Source organism: Onychostruthus taczanowskii, unplaced genomic scaffold, assembly GCF_017590055.1.
Source record: "Onychostruthus taczanowskii isolate IOZ18803 unplaced genomic scaffold, ASM1759005v1 scaffold22, whole genome shotgun sequence".
Lineage (NCBI taxonomy): Eukaryota > Metazoa > Chordata > Aves > Passeriformes > Passeridae > Onychostruthus > Onychostruthus taczanowskii.
This window is the reverse complement of record NW_024499462.1, coordinates 4,309,883-4,333,305: the sequence shown is the minus strand read 5'-3', so window position 1 is coordinate 4,333,305 and position 23,423 is coordinate 4,309,883. Positions and strand designations below refer to the sequence as shown.

Here is a 23,423-nt window from a genome sequence, read left to right as displayed (position 1 = left end):
AGACCAACAAATCTACCAACATTAATATTAACTATCTTGGATATGAGAATATTTCCAGCTGAGAGGTTAAATCTGTACCAGAGCTCAACCCCTACACTGCACATCCAACATGACTTGGGAAGCTTCAGGGAAGAGCAGAGGCATTTTCAGCAGCCACTGAGAGATGGAATTCTAGAGTCAACAGGGCAAATGTACCACCAGACACAGCAGCAGAAATTTCCTCATTTCTGGTCTTCCTTAGTACCTTTTACAAAATTTACAGCTCTGCTCCCCCCAGCTCAACCTAGGAAGACTGTGGGGGATAGCACTGCTACCAGTGTGCTACTGCACTGCTATGGTCTTACTATTTAAATATGGGAAACACAGAAATGAAGATGAAGGAAAACCATGAAATCCCTCTATCTGTAGACAAAATACCAGTAAAGGAGATCATTGATCAAATAAACAAAACAGAAAGTGTCCAAATAAATATTTGCACATCTTCAGCTATGCTCTCCACTCACTTCTGAAAGCAGTTGCAGCAAAATCCTCTCTGCAATTCCCTAGCAGAAAGAAACTGTTATTACAGGAGGGCTGCAGACTGCAAATCCCTGGAAACGAGGCTAGATTACTGTGGGGTCTCAAATCACACAATGAATTACCAGGGAGTCCCTCTTTGCATTTCAAAAGTTGCTTAGACATTGTGCCACAAGCCTCCCCCAGGTAAGTTTAATTCTTTACCTGACTTTCCTCATGGCTTTTTCCATTTTCTAGCTTTGCAATGGGCTTAGGTTTCCTCAGCTTTAAGTTGCCCATTTCAGGCTTTAGAGCACAGTCAGTTAAAACCTGCTGCTTGTGCTGCTGGATGTCTTGCAAAGGCAGCTGCCTTTCCTCTAAGACAGCAGAGTTGTCCGGGTAATTTTCTTTGTTATCATCGTCTCTGTAAGAAAATAAAATTTAAATGCATCAGGCAGGATTTCAGACATCTGTCAAAACATTATGAAGCAAGAAGAGCAACAAGTTCTTAGCTATTTATGGCATATTGCTTTTACTAAATTTAGTGGTCTACACATCAGTTAAGGATCTAAGCTACTGTTAGCATTATCACACACTCAACTGTGGAGCTACTTAAACATTAGCTTTAGAGGCACTCCTGGCCTTCAGACCTACAGTTCACATTCCCCAAGTAAAATCTGAAACTGTCTTTTTCATGCAGAAGGCTTCCCCCACCCAGTGATTCACAGTAAGCTATAACCTCACAAAAATATCATCACTGACAACAATTCCTCTCAACAGCACACTTCCCTTCTGTTGGTCTCTGGATTTGAGGGCCATTGCAGAGGGAAGGAGGAAGCCACTCAAAGTACGGTCTGAACAGCCAGAGATGTGTTTGGAGAAAACATCCTCCTGTGTAAGAGACACCTGGTGCCTTAAACAGACACAGTCACTCATGGATGCCTAATCTGGGACCTGGGACAGGCATTTCCAATCCCCACCCAGACTACAATGTGCAAGCTCTCTCCAAAGAGACCTTGCTGGTGTCACCCACACCAGTCACTCCATCCTCAGCCTGCTCTCACGCCTTCCATGGGGAGCAGCTCCATGGCACCACGAAGTTCCCGCAGTGCAGGAGGCAGGGCTGCCTCAGGAGCTGGCAGTGGCACTGCTGCTCCAAAATCCCTGCCTGGAGCTTGGGGTTCAGGTGGGATTTCAGAAGTTTGCTCCAGCTGGCAGCATCCTAATGATTGTTGGCTGGGAGATGACCTCTCTCCTGGTGTGAAACTTCCACGGCTGAGGGAGTCAAGGCTATTGAATTAAATCCCCCTGAGATTCATTTATTTTTTTCCAGAAAGCATAACTATGCTAGTGCAATGTTTTCTCCTAAGGATTTTGAGCTGCCAAACTCACTTTCCATCTGTGGCCCATCAGCATCCAGATGGATGCTTGCAGGGTGCCTATGGAGTTGAGCACCATTGCTGCCCATGCCTTCTGCAAGCGGGCTCCAAGGCAGTTGTTATAGTTACAGCTTTATAGCCCATGGGCACCCCAACCATTTGCACCAGTGTTGCTAATTTTAACGTATCCTCTGATTTTAAGATCTTCCTGAAAAGTTCAGTTTCATACCTTAGCAATCAATATGTACTAGTATAGCCATCAGAGAGGCATGCCTCAAGAATACTTCAGTTAAATTACAATTTAAAGGATTTCTGTTTCCCAGACACACTCAGCAATGAGCACATCCTTGCACAGTTGCAAAACTCTGTTTACTACTGCTTTGCACCAGCTGCTGTACAGTAAAATTCAGTGTATAAGCACCACAGCTGCATCTGAATGACAGGAGTATGATGTGAAGTTAAGAATACAGACCATAAGATATTTACTTATATAATAGCAACAGTAAATAATCCTCAGATTGATCACACAAAAGTGCGTGAGATAAACACATAGAATACATACAATAAATACATACATTCCCAGAAATACTAGCAGCTTTTGCAGGTAACACCCCAGAAATTCTGCATTCCCTTGAGAATAAAGGTTTCTTTCTAGTGGTTTAACAAAAGTAGTCACAACTTCACTGCTGCCAATGGATTTCAGATAAAATTTGCAGGAGAGTACCTGGGACTGGAGCTGCCTGCTTGATCCTCATGCACAGAGTCTGAATACCCGTCACACCTTGAAAATGAATACAAGATAATTATTGGTTTTCTGCCAGCTGCAGAAACTTAGCTTTTAATAACATTACAGTGCAGCTCAAACTGTAAACACATTTCTTCTTCTCACACTTTAGTTAGGGTCATTTAATGCCATAGCTGCTCCATGATAGTCCAAATCTCAGAGGAAGAAGAGGATTTGAGATGTTACGTGTGCACAATTTGGTATATCATTTTCAGATAAGTGGAAATAATTACAAGGAATTCAGATGTTACCATAAAAATCACAGGAAAATTATGAGAAATTCTGTATTCTAATTGCTTATAGTGTACTTCACATTAACCTCAAAAATAATTAGACAAAACTAAGGATGTTTTTCTCACAAACTCACAAAAATATTAACTATGATAGATCAGTCACCCTTTATGCAGCAGGAAAAAAATCCCCAACTAAATCATGAAGTGAGAGTTAGTCTTAAAAAGAGAAATAGCAGTATTTTTTAAGAAGCCTGAACAATCACAATCAATTACTTCCTTTAACTTACAAACAAAAGAATTGTATCAAGGCTGTCTAATCAGAAGAGAAGTCTGGATAAATATGCTAAACCACAACCACTGAGAGCTGAACGTGACACTTGGCTGCATGGCTGAACTTTGCAGGATGATTTAACCTGCAAAGCCCATGGGCAGTCTTTCTTCAGATAAACATGAATCCATAGGCATGCACTCCCAAAATATGCAAGCACCGAGCCTGGTATTGCTGGGGTAAAGTCAGGGTCCTCTCCTCACCCTCAGTTCATACTCACAGGGCACACACACTAAGGAGGCCTGGATCCCTTGAAGTTTTCTGGCAGAGGAATCTCTTCATTATGGGGGAAGCAGCCTGTACTCCTGCTGATTTGTTAAATTTTGAGAACTGCCCCACTTAGAAGAGAGTACATTAAGTGACACATTCATAGCCCTGCATTGCAATTTGATGGCAAGGGTTTAATGTATTCCTCTTCCCCACCAGTCTTCTGCTGGTGTCTATATCAAAAGTCAGACTGCAGCAGAAAATATTTAAAGGGCCACTCAAGTGTTTATACTTCCTGAATACATCAGCATATGCATGAGAGCATTTGCTGCTCACAACTGGAGCAGAGAACTACAGCAGCAGATCACCCTAATCACACAATATTCCTGCAATGACTGCAGCTTTCCCTACATGGCAAAGTGGGATGATGGATGGAAGACAGGGTTTGATGCAAAATGGAAAAATTCACTGTAGAAATCTGGGTGCCAATCACACCTTCCCCTCTGGCCAATACCCGAGTGCCTCATAGGAAGCATCAAGGGGTGGCACAGGACGCACTGGGGGCTTGAATAACTAAGCTCAGTGTGAACCTGGCTCTAGAACTAAAAGGAATATTTCAGAGGGACAAAAACAACAGAAAGAAAATGCACTGTAAGGAGGCAGTGCCAAGGTCAGAGCTGGATGGACAGAGCTCCCAGCACAGACACAGGAGAAGGTGCCACCAGGTGGGGTGTGCACCATGGGCCAAACCATGGCCAGCAAAGTCCAGGGATCCCCTAAAGGGACAAACTCTCCCTCCTGGGTGTGCCTCAGAGAGAGGAGGTGGGAGGAAGAAGCTCTGCCACCACTTTTGCTCCTTCTTCTCTCACTAGTCAACTCACTTGGCAGCCTCCTGGAAAAACCACTCTCTGGAGGTACAATGGATGGCTGAGCACAAGTCCAGTGGTCAAACCAAGTCCAGTTAAGGAGCACTCTCCTTAACTGCGGGAGCCGGGCTGGCTGTAAGGAGGTGATCTGGAGAGGCACAGCTCCCAACTCAGCACCCAGCAGCTGATAGGAGTCATAAAACAAGACACAACTTATAAACAACATAATGAGTGTGACAAAATGTCTTCGAGTAACTGGATGGCAGTAGATAGGAAAGATAAGCATTAATGAGTAAGAGAATACAATGACCATCATAAAATTTAAAAGGTCCTGAGGAAGTTCAGAAGAAACACACTCTAAAATTTACCACCAAAATTTTGTCTGTGCAAGAATAAATAATAACCAGGATTCTGAGAGCTTACACAGGGCAGTGTTTGAGGCTCGGACCATTGCAGGACCCTTAAAAAGATGGATTTGTGATATGCAAATATCCATCATTAAAACGCCATCATGGAGTTTTCCTACCTTGATTTATTAAAGAAATGTGTCATCTGTGTTCATGCCTCCTGTCTGCACATATCAAAACAAACATGTACACCTTCTTTTCCTTTCACCAGTAACTTGTAAATCTTGTTGTTTATCTTTAGCTGTATTTAATAGATAGGGTGATATTTGAGAGTTTGGTACGTTTTTTGATAGTCTGTGGCCATGTAGCAGAGAGACAGAGAGACTTTTCACCAACCAAAAAACTGCAGCAGCATCTTCCTCACTCCTAAACCATCAGAGAATATGCCACAACAGCTGCAGGTCAGAAATCCAAATGGGTTGAGGCTTGCATTGGGTAGGAACTGTCTTTTAACAAAGCCAGTGCTGTGAATCCTCTCCCTTCAGTGCCCAATCCAGCTACTGACTGATGAATATCTCTTAAAAGTAAGTACATCCATTATTGCTCTTATGGCATGGGCCAGAGTCATGTTGGAGCTGGGATCCCAGCCTGGATGGAGTGCTGCCCTGACTCTGGCTAGTACTGCCTCTGTGTTTCTTCCAGGGTCTCTGGGTTAATGGGACCAGCTTCTTCAGCTTTCTGCCATTTTCACCTTCCCACAGGAGCCATTTCAGACCAGAGTGAGCACTGCTCTCTTTTGCTGACTTGACCTTTCAGAAGCTCACGTGAGCAGCTCCCAAACCAGGCTGCATGCACGGCTTACTGGAAGCTTGGCACCCCCAGGCGCTCGCCTTGTCTGGAGAAACCTTCCTGAAAGTGCTCTACCACTGACTTGATTTCATTCAGGAAGCCCTGGCCTTGCTTTTGTCACAAATAAAGACAGAAATAGTTAAATGAGGATGTCTAGATGTCCATGGCAAACTCTCTTTCTTCTGCTAAATAAAAGTAAGTCTATTTTCATCTGTTTTCAGAGATGGTCAACACAAGCAATAAGTGTTGAAATCAGTAAGGATTGTGTATCCTCAGCAGCACTCAAAAGCAGGTGTTGGGGGACTGCTCCAAATGAGATTTAGGGAAGACAACTCTGGAAACCAAGTTTGTTCAATGGGACAATGTTTTTCAAATGTCATTGTTCGCTCCTTTTGTTTTCTAAAAGCATGTTTCTACCCCTTTGTTTGGAAATATAAGATTAAACATGAAATCCCACAAACAAGAACCAACAGCAGTTGAAATGAGGGAGATCCAACCCCTCTCCATCTTCCCAAGGGCAGGGCTGGCACCACACTCCCAGCTTTTATACCCTCCTGGTTTAACGTGAAGGCCCACAGAGAAAAGCCATCACCTTTGGGTCCCAGAAACCTCAGAGGGGAGGCAGGCTTAGGGACTGCTCCAGGGGAATCTCTACAGGAAACAATGGATGTATTTAGGGACAGACAAAAGGGAAGGAGAAAAAAATATGAAAAATACATTATCTGTCATCTGGCTATTTTTCTGTGAAGGGGGAGCAACCCATCAATTTTAAAGACAAAAATGTATTACTTAACTAACAGGAACACAGGAAATGACAACAAACAAGCATGCAAGCAAACAAAAAAACCCTCCATGATTTATTAGCTTCAGCTCAGTCTTTCCATATCTGCCCCAGTCACACAGAAACTGTGACTAAATTTAAATATTAAATAAAGCAAGGAAATATATGCAAATAAAGCAAAGCAATACGAGAGAAGGAAATTCTTTAGATCCCTTTGAAATATTACTTTTCCTGTAGAGGTTATGACAACACTTAGAGATGGCTCAGATGATTACAGCTTGGCCTGTTTTCAGAGTGTCCCCTGTCCCCCAGCACTCAGCAAACAGCTCACTGTCCAGCTGAGGTGTTTAAATTATGAGCATTTTAGCAGTGTAAAACTCACCTACTATACAAACAAACCCATACATCATTTTCCTCCTGAAAAACAACTTGGCTCCTTACTGCTGCAGAATCATCCCCAAAAGCTTTTGAAACAATCAAAAGCATGCAAAGTAAAAATGCACAGAACACCAATATTGAAGTGGTTTAGACTAAAATAAGACAAAGACCATTTAATATGCAATAGTTCCTGGAGGATTTGCCTCTCTAACTTTCTAACGTCCTCCTTTGCTCTGTCTGTAAAACAACAAGAAAAATCAACCTATATATCTTTATGATTATGATAGATACAAAAGGCCATGTAAGGAGTTTATGGAATGGATAATAAAAGAATGACATTTTTGGTACTTGGCCTATCTAAATAATGTATAGGGATTTTTCCAAATATTTCCTAATGATTTTTCTTTTCCTAACAATGCTTCTGGTGAGTACAGACCATGTGTCCTTAGAAAACAGACAAGCTTGTGTTTGACAGGATCATCAGTATCAGAAATGAGCAATATTTTGACAGGAGTTTCATCCAACACTGAAAATCATGCACTTAAACGTGTGTGATGTGCACCCAGCATACATTCTCCCAAAAAAGGGATTTCACTGCTAAATAGTCACAGAGCATTTAAAGGCAGCTGCTTTATGCAATCCTTCCCATACAGGCAATAATATATTTAGATTACAGAAAACTCAACCCAAATATATGACAGCTTGGGACTTCTCACATAGCACTTACAATTATTCTGTACGGTAACTAAACTCATCATTCCTGTTTAAAAATAAGGACATCTTTAAAGTGTTCACTTACTCTGCTAAAGCTGTCGTGTTGAAGGACTTATCCTGAATGCTGAAACAGAAACAAGAAAACATCAGATAAATCAGCAAGGCAGGCAGGCTCCCTGTATCCTCCTCAGTTGTAGGAACACATGCACAAACATGGCATTGCGAGGCACGTCTGTGTGCTCGCTCTGCATGCACAGCTCTACCTTGGGCTGCTCTGCACATGCTCATAATCAAGAAACCACAGGGATTAGTCCTACAACACTCACAAAGCCCAGCCAGCAGCACCCAGAATTCAGGCAGGGGTGCAGGTAGAATGTGAGGTTCAGATTGTGATCTTTCATAGCTTTAACTGTGCTGTTAATAAAGGCTTAGGTTTGCAAACAAGTATTTGGCATTCTGTCCTTTTAATATTTGATCTGTGTAATTGGCTCATCAAATGCAGGATTTTTTTTTACTGAAATAGGGTTGCCCAGCTAGCTGTCTGGAGGTTTTCTTGTTTAGTGGTCCCTTACATGCTCAGTTCATGGCCAAACCACAAGGGATTCTACGAAAAAAAAAAAAAATCTGGCAGAACAGACAGTTCAAGTAGGAAAAGGTTATTAAGCTAACAGCAAGCAGTAGATGAAACCATTCCTGTGAAAGGAATAGGCTGCTGTGCTCCTGCAACAAAACATCTTTGACCTGATGTATTATGTTCAGCAGGGTCAGCTCAGGATATTGCAAACTGCTGGGTTTGAGGCAGCAGCAGAATTCCCCCTCCAACAACACCCCTCAAATCCAGTGAATGCACTCTTGGATCATCCTGAAATCTTACAGCAGCAAAAAAAAAAGAAAAAATCCAACAACAAAGAATATCACTGCTACATAGCAAAGATGGGATTTTGTTGTTGTTGTTGTTTGGGCTAGGGGAGAGAAAGCAAAGCAGACAACGCCTTGTGAGCACTCCTGTTTGTGACAAAGTCATCTCTGAGACGCCAGCATCAAGCCGAGCAGGGATAAAGAGAGGCACCTCCTCCTCCTCCTCCCCGCAGCAGCAGCTTGTGCCTCTGCGTGGTGTTGACACACATTTCCCAGGCAGCAGTGGCAGCCAGGAATCACAGCCTGACAATTGCTTTCCTTTCACCAGCAGCACTGACAGTGCATCGCATCTCCCCCAGTCCCAGCCTGCCTACCTCTCACACACACTGCCTGCTCTGCTCTTATATTGGTACATACAGACCAATGCTGATAAGGGCATGAGTTACCTGGGGGTCAGAACATCACAGCCAGTCTGCAGGGACCTCTGCCTTTCAGAGAGCAGGTTTTGTGAGAGAAGGATGAATAGGAAAGCTAATTTTAATGGTTAGTAATTAAATCCTGCCTTAAAACTGAAATTTCAAATTTTTTCTCCTCCTGTTTCCAGTTCTTTTCATCTGACCATACAAACAAAAAATTCTTGATTGCTATTCTATTTGCAGGACAGCAAATGAACAAAGGTATTCTTCTAGATTATGTGGGAAGTAAAAACTTAATCTACATGCTCAATAAGTAGAATGCCATTAAAAATAAGTGATTTTTTTTTAAGTAATATATTCCAGAATGCTTAAGCGAATGCTTGACTCTTGATTTGGAATGGTTAGGCTGGGTTCACAGCTAGCACCTCAAGGATGTAATGAAGGAATCACTGCATTTCATCACAACTGAAAAATCCAACTGATAAGCATCACAGCTTGGCTAGAGTAGAATTTAAAGGACTGGGTACCTACACACAGCCCACAAGAAAGGGAGCTCTTACAAACATGACTTCTCCATTTGTGGGTGCACAAGTCAAGGTCTGATCCTTTGCGAATTCATTCCCTGTGTGAATGCACTGCGGTGCTTTGATGTTATTCCTGGGCAGATAACAAGACTGCAGATCCGTTTGTAAGGCAGGGATGCTTTGGACTGAGGCCAAGTTTAAAGCATCATCACTTTCTTGTCGTTTGTCTGGACTTTGGTGCTGACTGCTACGTCTCTTTTAGGGAAGCACTTTACATTGCAGCTCACTCCCAAACTTCCACTAGTTTTAAAGATAGCACTGACCAGTGTAAGTGGAGAGTCTCTTCCTGTAAGTTGGTGAAACCATTCAACAAAATGAAATTTCATGTAAAACAGGCACAGCAATATCAAGTGTACATAAGTAAAGGCCAGGCAAACTCAGGAGCCTGTTTCAGAGCAATGACCCAGTCAGATAAATGGAGCCACCCTGCTCCTGGGGAACACAAGAGAGGAACTACAGTACACCTACAATAAATTTTCTTCTTTTACCAGATGGAAGTAATTTGTATTTAGGGGCAAACATTCATTTCAAGAGTGATGTTGGCTTGGGCTCTCTTGGCTGACCCCAGCTCCTTCCACCTGCTTCCTATCCATGTGCTCAGGGGGAGACCAGAGCAAGCGAAGAGCCTCTGCCCTCACAAGGGAGAGCCAAAGGGGCTTGAACCTGCATCTCTGCTTCCTTCCAAGTCCCAGGCATGGAGAAAACCTAAAACTGCTGTTACCTCCTTATTTTCAATAGTGACATGCAAGCCAATTAGGTCCATAATGCTATAGAACATCACTCTTTAGCACAATGAAATTCTCAGTGCCAGATGTATTTCATCACTACATTCAGATGACATGCCAGGCTTCTCATTGCCCTGAAGTCTCAATGAAAATAAATCTAATAATAAAGTACAAATGAAAATAAAGCTTCACCTATGTGTGACATAAGCTTTGAACTTCCCCACTGAATAACAGATAAACTTCCAAGGACTTTTTATTTTGAATTCATCAGAATATGCGTTTCTGAAATTCTGAGAATAAAGGCTTTTAAATCAGTTTTTACTTTTTTCTTCTGAACAGCTTCAGTGATTCATATTTTTGCAAATCCTATGTCTAGGAAAGATACTTTCTCTGCAGAAAAGCTTCCCATTTTATACCCAGTTTTGTTCTTATCCTCTTTTGCCAAGTGCTGCTCTAGCCAACATAAACATCACATGACAGCCTTAGCTGACAACAAAAATGCCAGAGATCCCCAAAGCAAACATCTACATACATTTTGGAGATACCAAGACTCAGAAATATGTTGCTATTCACTTCTGGAATTAATTCTTGATTAATATATTGCCTATTTATGGTTGATGAGTAGATTGGCATAGAGATTCTATTCTTTATTTGGTTTGTACCATCACGAGAATTACTGCTGGGTCAGGAAGGAGAATGAAACAGGAATCACAGCATCCAGCTTGGTTTTGCATGTAACAGAGACACATATTCAAAATAAATTATATGTTCACAAGCTCAGAACAGCATTAGCTAGCAGTGAGCGCCTTACAAAGGCAGTGTAAGTCTGCAAAAGAAGAGAGCGGTAGTGAGGCAAAAGTGGGCAGAAATAGTTCTGGCTTCAGCAGAACAGGAGAGAACAATCAAAATGTGAAAAACAAGGAGCAACAGTGAAGCTCTCCAAGCTGAAGTTGTCTAAAAAGTCACACACCCCCGCACCCACATCCCTGCAGGCCTTGTGGATCTTTGGGTTCACCTGCAGAGCAGAACCTTTGCCTCAATTCCCCGAATATGCCCATCTCACTAACTGTTATCCTTTCAGGGCATTTCTGACTCAGAAAAATGATGAGGTCTTTCAACCCCAACTACGAAGAATTTGTACTGGGAAATAAACTGCATTTTAAAGGGGAAATTACACATTTACAAAGAACTCTAAGCTCTCCACGGTTCTGGGAAAGTTACTATTTTGCATGTAATATCGACTACCTAATGAAAAACTCAGTGCAAGCCTATAGGGTGTGATCAGCATTGATTGCCAGATTATTTTCTTCATTATTATTTGTTACTCTGCAGAGTCCAAAGTCAAAGTGCCTGTGCTGGAATTGCTGCATCAAAGGCAATTATATTTTGCAGCGCAGTCAGGCCATACAAGGGAGCTGCCCTGGGCCCCGTGGAAGGATGTGAGAGGCACAATGTGACACACACACTGCAGGATTCAGAGCCCAGGGCAACACCCTCCAGCTCAGGGAAGGAGTTACTCATGTTCCACTACCCAAATAAAGGGAAACTTGGAATGATCTCCCCACTACTGTCTCTCTGGGTGAAGTCAAGTCATCCCTGCCAGACCTGGCTGAGCTCAGAGACTCATAAAAATACTGAGCAAATATGTTTTTCTTGGAGCACGTGTGTTCCTGCCAAGAAACAATCCCCTGAGGAGCTCCAGCCGTCCTTCTCCTCCCTCTCGAGCTGTGCCCAGCAGGAGGTGCAGTGAGTCCCACCTGTCTGCACGCTCAGTGTTTGCTGCCACCAACAGAACACCTCCAGCTCCCTGCTCTGGGCAACACATAAATATGCCTCCTTGGCAAGTCACACTGCTGCTTCTGAGGCCACGCTTCGGACTTTTCTTTAGGCAGTAAAGCAGTAACACATTTCTGACTTTAGCAAGTCTGTTGTCTTCCCACACACAGGATTTTCCTGAAGGGTAAAGGCAAGTATCATTCTGCAGCAGTGTCAGCACTGGGGATGGCTCCAGTGCCTTGTCCTTTCTTCAAAAGTGATCCTGCAGGATACTTTTGCTGTTTTCCAATCTGTAAGGCATAAACCAAGGAGCTGCCATGTGAGAGAGGAGTCACATGCTCTCTCCTGTAGTGATAAATACTGAGTGCTACATGCTGCAGCTCAAAATATTCATGTGTTCACCAACTTGCTTTCTTGACAAGCAGCCTGCCTTTTTATGGGCAAGATTCCCCAAGACATCAGCAAATATCTTAGGAGGAATTAAACTAAAATATGGCAGTTATATGTAGGAGCCAGTTGGTGAGCACTCAATCCAGCTTCTACATCTTTGATTTTCTCTGTGACCTAATTAGGACATCATCTGAGAAGGGGAATCTGGGGGAAACAGCACTCAGCTGATCTTTCTGTGTGTCTCAAAATGAACTGACAGATTCATGCAGGAAGAGGCTCCAGCTGAGCATAGGTGCAGACACAGTAATCATAATCCAGTCCAGGGAAATTCCATGAGGTGCCTTTCTGTTGGGTTAGGTAAAATTTGGTGCACCTGCACAGAAATTCAGGGCATGAATATATATATTTTCTGGAGATATTGCAGTGTGCAATCAAACTGCACATAATTCCTGGCTCAAGCCTTTTAAGCAGTAGGCTCATGAACCCCATACACACTCCAAAAAATACATCCAAGTTTGCCCTGATGGGGGGCACATCTACCCTGTAGCTGAAAAGGCACAGATCCCTGCTCTTTTAAAGGGTAAAATATCATGGAGCTACACAATTTTGTGCAGGTTGTGGACCACTACAGTCCCATAACTTGATCACATTTCTGCAGCCCAGGTGCACATACCTGTGCAAGCACCAGCAGTGGCAGTGGGAGAGCTGCCACCAGCACAGGGAATTGCTGGAGCAGGGAGCCCACACCAAGCTCTGCTGGAAGGTTACACCACTGCTGGTGCCCTGCTCAGACAGCATCAGCTGATTTCGTACAGGTCTGAGGAAAAGTGCTAAGGTGGAAATACAGAACCACGCCTATGATTTTGTTATTACAGAACAAGTTGTTTCACGGAGTCCCATCAGCTCTGCTGCAAATCTCTGTAGAGCCCAAGAGTCGTCATCCCGCACTCACAGGGCTGCATGATCAGCCCAGCTGTACCAGCCCAAGTGGTGCTACTGGCTGAGCTCTTACTCAGCAGCAGTGATCCTCTGCAGATAATTTAATATCATCACAGATGACAAAACTATTTCCAGCAGGTTTACACCATAGTCAGGCTAGGCTCAACACAGCACTAATTCATAACCAGTTTTTTCTCTCAATATTGCAAGATGAGGAAAAATACACACATATCTTTAAATTTTATGTTCTTTCCAAACATCTGTTCACAGACTCATATACCAGAAAGGCTTCAGTATTTGTCTTTTTTCACATCTGCCTGCAGCAGTGCACTCACCTATAAGGTACTTTGCAGATCTTGCTCCCTCTCCTCCGTGTGATTAGCAGACCAGTTCATACTACCTTTCATCACCTGTAGCTTTATCTTCCCAGCAGCAGAGAAGCCAGAATGATATAAAACAAAATCAATACCAATCTAGAGGACATGTATCAAAACCAACCTAAAGAAATTGCTGTCTAATTTCAGAGCTTATTCTCAGTGATATACAGAAGCACCTCTTTAATTAGCATTGTGCACGAGTTCCATTATCAGCAATTATGTGTTTTCAGAGGACACCTGGCCTTCCCCCCAGCATTACTGTGCACCACGTGACACACACTGATTAGTCTTACTGATATCTGAGGACAGGCCAGGTAACATCAAAAACAGATTTGCCATGAATCCTCTCTAAGCCTCTTTCTCATTTACAAAACCTGTGATTGGGTATTTCTACCCTCTGACCACCAGCAGAAAACACCCACAGGCTGCTCTCAGAGGGCTGGGCAGCTGTACCAGGGGGCCATGCAAAGCTTTGCTAATTACACCACCCAAGGATGCTGCTCACAGTATTTATAGCCCAGAAGGACTGATCCCTGTGACATATGTGCCTGAATTTTGGGTATGAAGACAGACTCTCCAAACCCCTGAATATTTTCTTTCTCAAGAGTTTACTTCCTATTTTTTTTTAATTTTTGTTGCACTGCAGGAAAATCTGATACAGACAGATTATGAACTATTAATGTATAAACTAACCCAGGGCATGAAATTTAAAATTACATCATTATGCGAAGTTTATGCCGCTTTACAACTACTTTATGCATTCAGATCACATTCAGAGAACTCTGAATAATCACTACTGTTTGTGTGACATCAGGAGGGCTGACTGAAATTGAGAAAGAGAATATCAATAAATGCAGTTATAAAAGTATAACCTGTAACTTAAGTCTCCCGTGTCATAATAAATGTCCAGAACTGATTTTCTTTTGGAAACAAGAGAAACACAGACAGTAACACATGTAGTCTTAGCAGTGGATTTAGATTTACTCTGCATTACTCTGAGCACTTGAAATGTCTGAAAACCTAAAGATAATATTCCTTCCTACATCAAAAACAGGGAAAAGCAAGGAGTCTCCATTAGCACACATCAGATAGAAGTGTACAAGACACAGGATCCCACAGAGAGCTTTTTAACCCTATTCACTTCAGTCAGTTTCTATACTTATAAATCTTGTTACTCTTGCCAAGTGCCTATTAATTTCAGGGGCTAGCATGGTCAGAGAAGAAGCTGATGTCATTAAGTCAAAATTGATGTAACGTGTTTATTTATATGCTCTCTTCTGAACTTGCATCAATAAATATAAGCCCAAGACAGATCCAGCTTCTCACAGGCCCCTCTTGAGCCCGTTCTGAGCCATGGAAAAAAGTCCTACAAAGAACTGCATTGAGTCAACTTATTCCTGGCTGTCAATTCAGACATAATATTTCTTCCCAGCCATCTTAATCTCATAGAAAGGAAAAGCTGCCTGCATGTCAGAAAATAAAAGAATGAGGTGGACAAAAGAAAGAAAATTCACATTGGGGAATATAATAGGAAGGTATAAGCAAAATCCAGAATAACTCCAGCAAATACAAGCAAACAGTAAAATGTAAAACAGTTATGATGGGCAGCTGAGGGAGGTCTTCTGGGCATGAATGCATACATTTTTGTGGGGGTTTATAAAGCTCCAGTTGCTCATTCTCATTTCTGCCATGAAAAGTGCATGGTAACAAATCCTAAGTTTTATTCCAAGTTGTTTTCTGAATTACTATTCACTAAATATGTAGTCAGTGACATTAGAAACCCACTGATTCAGGCCATTAACTTTTCCAATATCATGATCCATTGACATCAGAAACATCTCATCAGTTATACCATATTCCTCTGCACTTGTATTTCACTGAAATGCTGTGAACAAGCCACCAAATATTAGCAGCCACAGCCAGTGGTCAATTCCTGCTCGGCTTCCACCTTGCTGTTTTAATTTCTTCTGCTAGCAAATAGTCCTCCTCTGTTTGGCTTCTATTTCTGTGCAGGCTCATGATCTGTGCTTGTGTCCTACTATGCACTATTTTAATTTACGAGCACAATCCACAGCTCCTCAGCACAGACATAAGTTTGTTCTTCCAAAGTCTGAGAATATTTTTAACTTTCAATACATTTTAGGTTGCTTTGGTTTTGTTGGATTTGTTTTGGGGGCTTTTTCCCCAAAATTTTTTTCTTTTATATTGAGGGAAAGACAGAGGAAACTGTGTTTCACCCAAATGTCCATTCTCAGCACATTGTGTCTTGCAACACAGTAAAACAGGCGGGATTGGTCACTCTATAGAAACTAAATAATACGATTCTGCTACACGATATTCAACTTTGTGGCATAAAAACAGAACCCTATAGAAAATATAAGAAAATGGCACATGCCATAAAGCATAAATGTCGTATACACATATTCAAATTTATTTCCTGTTGTGGCTTGACAAGGAAGTGAGTGAGTTTTTCAGGAAGTTGTTGAGGAAGTTGTTTCCACATTAGAAGAGAAGACTTAGAAGAATTTTCTTTTGCACAGTGGTACTTTGGGGAGGAGAGGAACCTGTGGCAGTCACTGGAACAAGGACCGAATTTCTTTACAAAGCTGAGGAAATATCCACTTAACCACACACCATCTGTGCTCTTGCCTTTTTATTCGCCTGCTGCACTCCTCCTGCTTAATGTGTGTGTGTTTATCTTGTGGGCTGGCTTGGCTGCCTGGCTCAGGAGTGTCCTGAGGTAGCACCGAGCCCAAGCCTGTCTGCAGACGTGTCCTGTGCCAGGGCCACCAGGACATCTCCTCTCCTCAGGGAATGGAGTCTGCTGCCCCAGACACGAGGATCTGAGCCCTGGCACAGCCAGGTCACAGGTGATTTACAATCCATGGCACCACAGAGCTGTTCTAACAACAGCCAGTTATCTTCATGGGAATAAGTTTAGTACTTGTTTCCAACTCCTACAAGTAGATGCTCTTCCCAGGACCTGGACAAACCTCACTGAACAAGACTTTGCAGAGGAGCTTTCTTCTCCTTCTGGCTCAGAGCACCTCACAGGGGTCTCCACAATCAGCTCTCTCAGGTGCTGTAGCACAGAGGGCAGCACTCAGCCCTTCGGTTTTGCATTCCCTGTTCTCCTCTTCAGTACATTATTTGTTTGAATATGTTCACATCCCATGTTTATGACAGATTTTTAAGGTTCAAAAAGAATCTGAAGGCAGTAATTTTCTCTGGGAAGACCTTGTGCCACTTTACAACAGCTGCTGACACTGAACAAATTACCTCCTTCACATAAATTTGGTCCCAATGCAAAATATTTGTGACTTGGATATTTCCTGTATGGATCTGCTGAAAGGGAGCAGAACCATGTGGGAAAGAAATTTATGCAGAAAGCAGCTTTACCACTTTGCTATCTATTCCAGAAGGGCAGCGTACATTACTCCTCCCTTTTGAAGCATTTTAATCCTTTGTTGCAAAGCACATCCAGTGTTCTTAACGACAAGATCACATTTTCTATCTCAAATTGTAAGTCCCTGACCCTTTGATAAACTAGAGAAAATTTGTTTTGGTTTTACACTACTCAGAGAGTTGTAAATATAAGAAAGACATTTCATTCTAATTTTAATGATATTTTCTGTCTAGCAGTTCTGCAGCATCAATCAGAAAGATACCAGTGACAGAAAAAATGTTCTATTTCGAGGTGAACTATCCATTTTTAGAGAGAATAAGAGTCTTTGTGAAATTTTTCAGAAGCAGAGCCAGTGAAAAACAATAACTAATCCTTTAAAACCTGACTCTAATATAGTTTCTTTTTTTTTTTTAAGATTACGAGGAAAAGACATCTTGCCTTCATATTAACAAAAATGCTGACAGTACTTATTAAAAAAGAGCAATGAATGCTGTAGTCTAAATGTAGGCATGTTCCGGAATATTCAGACTTACAGTATCTTCCCTCTCTTTGATAAAGCTTGGAGAACTGCAGCCTACACTTTCTAACCCAAATCCAGGCTCTCCAACCCACATTTAAGCACCTACACAGTTTCAGACTAATTTTAGGTAGCCACCAAGCTGAAAACCCTTGGCCAGTACACACACTGCTAATTCAGTGTCTGGGATGATGGTTGTAAAGGCTCTGGGATTATGCCTAACACTACAGCTGTGTTGATGCATGCTCTCTACAAATATAGAAAAAAAATCCTCCAACACACCCAAACTCAGCTCCAACAGTTATTAAGGCACCAACCCAGTTACCATCTCAGGGCATATTTGTTCTTCTCTCATACTCCCTCGCTTTTCCTGTTCCTCACAGATCTGATCAACCACCCCAAAGTTCCTGCCTCAGCCCCTGTGGGTGCACGAAGGATAATGCCAACCAGGATAACTCTGGATATTTCCCACCAGCCCCACAGAGGTGGTGCCAGTCATGGGGTGGTAGTGAGGGCCCTTGCTCTCTTTTCTCTCCCCTCAGCACTGCACTTGGCAGATTTCACATCACTTGTATCACGCCACCAGCCACTTGAGTGTTTTGAGAGAATGGGCTGAAAAATGACTTTAGAAACTGCCCAGTGGGAAAATGTGTTCAGGCAGAGCAGGGAAAAGCCATTCTCCAAAGCAGTACAGTTCTTACCACAGCATTACTCATAGCTGCGTGGAGAAGCAGGAAAACCTGATCATCTATAGCCACCAAAAACTGAGCATGACTCAATTGGAGTGACTCACAGTTCTGACTAACCTGTTTAACAGCTCTTTTAAAAAATAACCACTTTTTAAATAATTCCTGTGTGTTCTTCTTCAATTGCCTTCCACTGCACAGTTTTAAAGTGATTGCCAAAGCATAATCACAGTGCAGATATAAGCAAACCACAACGAGGCATAAATGTATCTTCAAGCTTTAAATAATACATCTAGTTAATAAGTGTTAGGCAGATGTATTTGTCTAGACCCTAGCAGATTATTTCTTAGTCAAACACAAGGCAAATCCAGCTGAATGCCAGGCTAGGAAGATGGAGGGTTGAGTCATGCTCTCTTGAGTGCCTGTATCCAGCCTGCAGGTGCACTGCACTCCTCACATTCCTGCTCTGTGCAGTGAATTTCCAGCAGAATAAAAAAGTAGCTGAGTCCTCTCCCAGAAGAAAATGCAGCTGGGGCCAGGAACAGCAATGCTTTTAAGGAGAATTTCAGGAACAGTCCCCTCCCAGCATTAATCAGTTTGCATTTTTAAATCAATAGGGATATTGTAATAGAGATGGAAGTTTAGAGTTCATTCATTTTTAGCCCCCTCTTCAATGCAGGGTAAGTATTCCTCCTTATACACCATTACAATGAATCCTCACTATCAAAAATGTTTATAAAACCATAACTACTCTTTGCATTTGTAATACAGAGTAGATAAATTAATTTATTAATAGCTCATTCTTATAAATAGTCATATGCCAAACAGCAAACAGGCAGGAGAAAAGTAACCGAATGAAACCCATTCTCCAAGTGCATCAACAAAGACAGGGGTTTTCTGAATTCACCACTTACCATGAAGTGTCCTGTCAGCCTCTGCAGCAAATGAAGCTCACATCCACTCAAAGGAGCCAGAACTAACTGAAAAGGCTGGGAAATCAGCTGAGGAGACTTAAAGAAATTGCCCCTTGTATGGTGCTGTAATTCATCTGGTGTTCTACTCTATCTCTTGGAGAGTCTGCAGAGGTACCACATTTCAAAATTACACTTAACATCTAAAACTACACATGCAATAAATCATCCATGTAACATTCCTCAAGAGTCACTAAGCAGCTTTATCTGACATTGCCAGTAATGGAAAAGAGGATTAATGGGTTTTGCTATTATTTATTACCCTCCCCTTGACTGGAGAAAATCCAGTTGTTTTCCCCAAGTTGTTGCTAAGTGCCTTGACCCAAATCCCTACTTACAGCCTTAGGTAACAACAAACAGAAATGTTGTCATTTCAAGCGTTAGGCAGTAACCAAGGACAGATTAAATTTAATCCATACTGAAAGCACAATCAGATTGATGCATGGATTGATTGACAAGTGCTGAGGACCAGTCAAGCATCTCTTTCTGCTGTCTGGAAGAAAGCTTCCATGTCATTTTTTTCAGAAAACGTTTACTTATATGTGCTGATGAACTCCTGATTTTCCACTCTCCTCAGTATCCTCACTCCCTTGCTTGCGCAGTGTATACTTTTAAACACATCTGGAACTGCTCCACACTCAAAAGTATGATTAAGTCATTACAAGTAATGCAGCAGTCGTTGTAATAAACCTTTTAATCCACCTTCAGGAGTCTCATCTGATGCATCAAAGCCTCTGTACATAACAAATATGCCAATGCACAAATATTCAAATACCTTTTGATTCACAGCAATATAAGACTATAAAGCATTTCCCCCGGTTTATTTTTAAGAGGTGGTCATTTAATTTCCTTGGAAAAATTACACTATGCATAAACTGTATGATGCAACCCTGCATTCATTAATATTTCATTTGTTGGCAGAAGCCAATTTTCAAAATCCATTATGAATGTGGGGAATGATGCCCATGAAAGAGTGAGTCACAATACTGCTGCCACTTGAAATAAATCATCATCATCAACATTGTTCATAATGTCCTCTGATCTGTGCAAAAAATAACTTTCCACTTAAATAGGAAAAGTTTGACAAAACTGGAAGCATATGTTTCAGATATTATCTCAAAAATAGTGACCTTTTCTGATATTTTTAAAAGTAGTCTTAACGAAATGAAATATTTATTATCAGCAGCAATCTGCTTTCACAAAGTGCACAACCAGAATAACACCAGGACATGCTGGCTCCCACAGCAGTGAAATTACACACAGAACATTATGTAACCACATACAATAAAGTTACTATGAATTTCAGAGAGATAGTGAGGAATTCCTGAAGACCTCAGCCAGCTACCCAGACAGGCTTTCATTACCTGGCTGCATTGCAAAGGAAAAGTCCCAGCAGCCACTCTTGCTGTTAACTCTTGATCTCTGTCATGCAAAGAGTCACAGAGCAGTTCACCACCAGCAGTGCAGCTCCCCTGCTCCCAAAGCTCAGGCATGACGTGCACAGAATATCCAGCAATCAGCCCCAACCCTCACCCAGATATTTCCCTGGAAAGACATTTGCATTTTAGATGGGGACTCCTCCCCATGGATCTCCCAGGAGATGCAGAGCTGGATTAGCCTTCTGCAGTAGAAAGTTCTGCTGGGCTGCACAGACACCCCACATTTCTCTTGCTCTCTCCCACACTGTCATGTTTTCTTCACCTGCCTCATCTCCCACTTGCCAAGCTGCTGGTCTCCTCAGGCTCTCAAGAGCACAATCTTAGAAGTTGTTACTTAAGGTGTCCCCTCTGCAATTAAAGATTTTAAGGAAATAGCCTCAAAACTTCTCATATATAAGCAGACTGCCTCTTTCTTCCACCAATCAAAAGGAGATGAGAAGCATGTCTGCTTCCAGTCTAGGCTCGTTGTCACTGTAACATTGATGTAGACAGCAGAAGAGCCATCCATGCCATGAAACACCCTAGGAATCTGAAAAATCACATAATTCCTATAAGTCAAGCCACTATCCAGACATCTGTGTTTCTATATAAGGTTCCACAGTGTGAAGTTTTCGGAATATAATTTTTGCTGCTGCTTAGGTCAACAAGACCTCAGAACTCACTCAGTTGTAAGATTAGAAACAACCATTCAACTATGAGTATCTGAAAACCTGTCATTAATCTACTAAAACATCCATGTAAATCCATTTCAGATACCAGCACCTACATAATAAAGTGCCTTCCTTCTCTTACTCACACAAAAATAAATGAAAAGTATATCAGCACCATTTGAATCCAACTTCATATGGACCTACTTTGAACTGTTTCTAGCATGACTTTGCTAAATCCCTAGACATTGAATATGAGCTTGAATATTATTTCACAATTGCTATTCAAAGTAAGATCAAACCTGGAAACTACCAGAGTCACAAGTAAAGGGATGAAAAAAAGTGGTGTTGCTTTTTTAAAAATCAGTCTAAGAAAACTGAAGGGGACAGAAGAAAGGTGATGGCCTGGCAGGGACCTGCTGATGCTCTCTGGTTTGCTGACGCCAGGTCAGTAATCTGCTAAACCTGCCTTGTTCCACACACTATGCAGGTTGACAAGACTTTTGACTTGTGGAACCAGAGCCAGGCTAAGGACAAGATAGAAAAAGGAGAAACAGCACTGCTCCTACATGTGAAAAAAAAATTAGAAGTTAATGAATTAAGTGTAAGCAGAAAATAAACCCATTAAAATATCGCAAAGAGCACAAGTACCTCAGGTCATGGTTGGCAAGAAGGCTGACAGAAACTGAATTGGTCAAGTGGGCTTGGAAAAGGCACTGAAAGAAAACAGAGGAGAGAGGAATCAGTCTGGTGTTGAACTTGAAAAAGAAAAGACAGAGAAGTGAAAAGATTGAATCTTGATAAGTTTTCCGTAAGCACAGAATGAATTCATTATGATAACAGAAATATTAGACTAGAATAAAAGGTACTGATAAGAGCCAAGGTTATTTATCATTCCAGTATTTATAGAGACAGAGAAATCCTTTTTTTCCCCTCCAAAACCTGTAATAATGTCCTGCAAACCAAACTGTTTAGATGAGACTTCTTGTGAGTGACCCATTCTTACTGTGCAGGGTAAAGACACTGCCATGCTTAACATCTTTTCCAGCTATTGAGAAAAATAGTCTGTCAGATCTCTGAAAATTTGCAAACCTAATTATTCCAAGGCAGAAGTTTGGACTGGTAAATATGCTTGATTTGTTTTGCATTCCATTCAAAAAAAATCAGGGATGTTACACCATCTTTTTCATTGAATTGATGCTCAAACACAAAAAAAGCCATCTGGAAATTCCAGCTATGGAGCCAAGGCCAGGGACTGCTCTTTAACCTCAGTGCCCCAGAGAGTGAGGACTCAAAGCCCATGATATAGATGCACAGACAGCAAATATGCAAACAGGAAAACACAATCTGCATTTCTCCTTTGTTTGCATATTCATCAAACTGCATTTCTGTATCTGCAAATGATAGTTGGTTGTGTAATTATTAATGCCATTCTTATATGCATCAAATCATGATAAAACTAATGCCAATTTTATGGAAAACTGACCTTTTTTGTGTGTGCCAGTTTTGATCTTCTGGTAGTTTGCTGGTACTCTAGGGTTGAGAATATTCTATGGAGTACAGTTTATAACAATCTCTGTGAGTCTGAAACAATTAGAAATAGTTACAACACTGACTATGACTTCAAATTAAAATCAGAATTGTCATAAAATTAAAACCTTTTTTTTTTTGTACCATTTTCCTTTCTGGATGTGATCAAAACCAGTTTGACTTCAAAAAAGAAGTAATTTATTAATAGAATTGTATGAAGACTTTTTCATGTGCAAATCCCTCAAGTGGGCATAAGATGTATACTGTGATTTACATCAGCCACAGAGAGATTTTCATTTTAATTCATTCTTTCCTATTGCCAGCTCTAATTTGCAGATGTTGTAGGCTTTCAGCCCAAAACAGAAGCAGAAATTCTGGCATGTTCAATGTTTGGAAAAAATTCATATCTGCAATGATAGAGGCTAAATAGATAGGACAGATGGGCAGATGAAACCAAGGGACAGAAATAAATTATGTCTTGATGTTACCTGCTGAAGCGAAAACCTTGCATGGGTTTCTAGAGCCAAACCAAAACCACACTTTTCAGAACTCCATCACTTAGTCATCAGTGACAAACTGATGAAAAAAAGAAGTGAAAAGTACCAACACAGTACCTATTTTTATCCAAAATAAAACATTTCCATTTGCAGATTTTTTAAGAGAAAAAATACTAAATAGTGTATGCAGGGATTTACAAGGAAAAAGTAAGAAAAGAGATGCTTACCATCTCCCTTTATTTACAGCCCCTCAGCATCCCACCATTCCCATAATTCATGCACAAACCATACCAGGAGCCACAGC

The 23,423-nt window shown here is 41.5% G+C and overlaps 1 protein-coding gene across 5 annotated transcripts in view; it reads right to left on the bottom strand.

Moving 5' to 3' along the window:
- The window catches only part of FAM13C (family with sequence similarity 13 member C), a 106,364-nt gene that overhangs the window by 39,656 nt on the left and 43,285 nt on the right, over window positions 1–23,423 (bottom strand). For 4 of the 5 annotated variants that reach the window (XM_041404833.1, XM_041404831.1, XM_041404830.1 and 1 more), the window contains exons 3-6: window positions 21,744–21,808; window positions 7,447–7,485; window positions 2,599–2,655; window positions 721–919 (exon numbers count right to left, since the gene is read on the bottom strand). In XM_041404833.1, the coding sequence (XP_041260767.1) occupies window positions 721–919; window positions 2,599–2,655; window positions 7,447–7,485; window positions 21,744–21,808 (360 nt within the window). Of the gene's footprint in view, window positions 1–720; window positions 920–2,598; window positions 2,656–7,446; window positions 7,509–21,743; window positions 21,809–23,423 lie in introns of those variants that run through there. The other variant, XM_041404834.1, reaches the window with a different exon arrangement.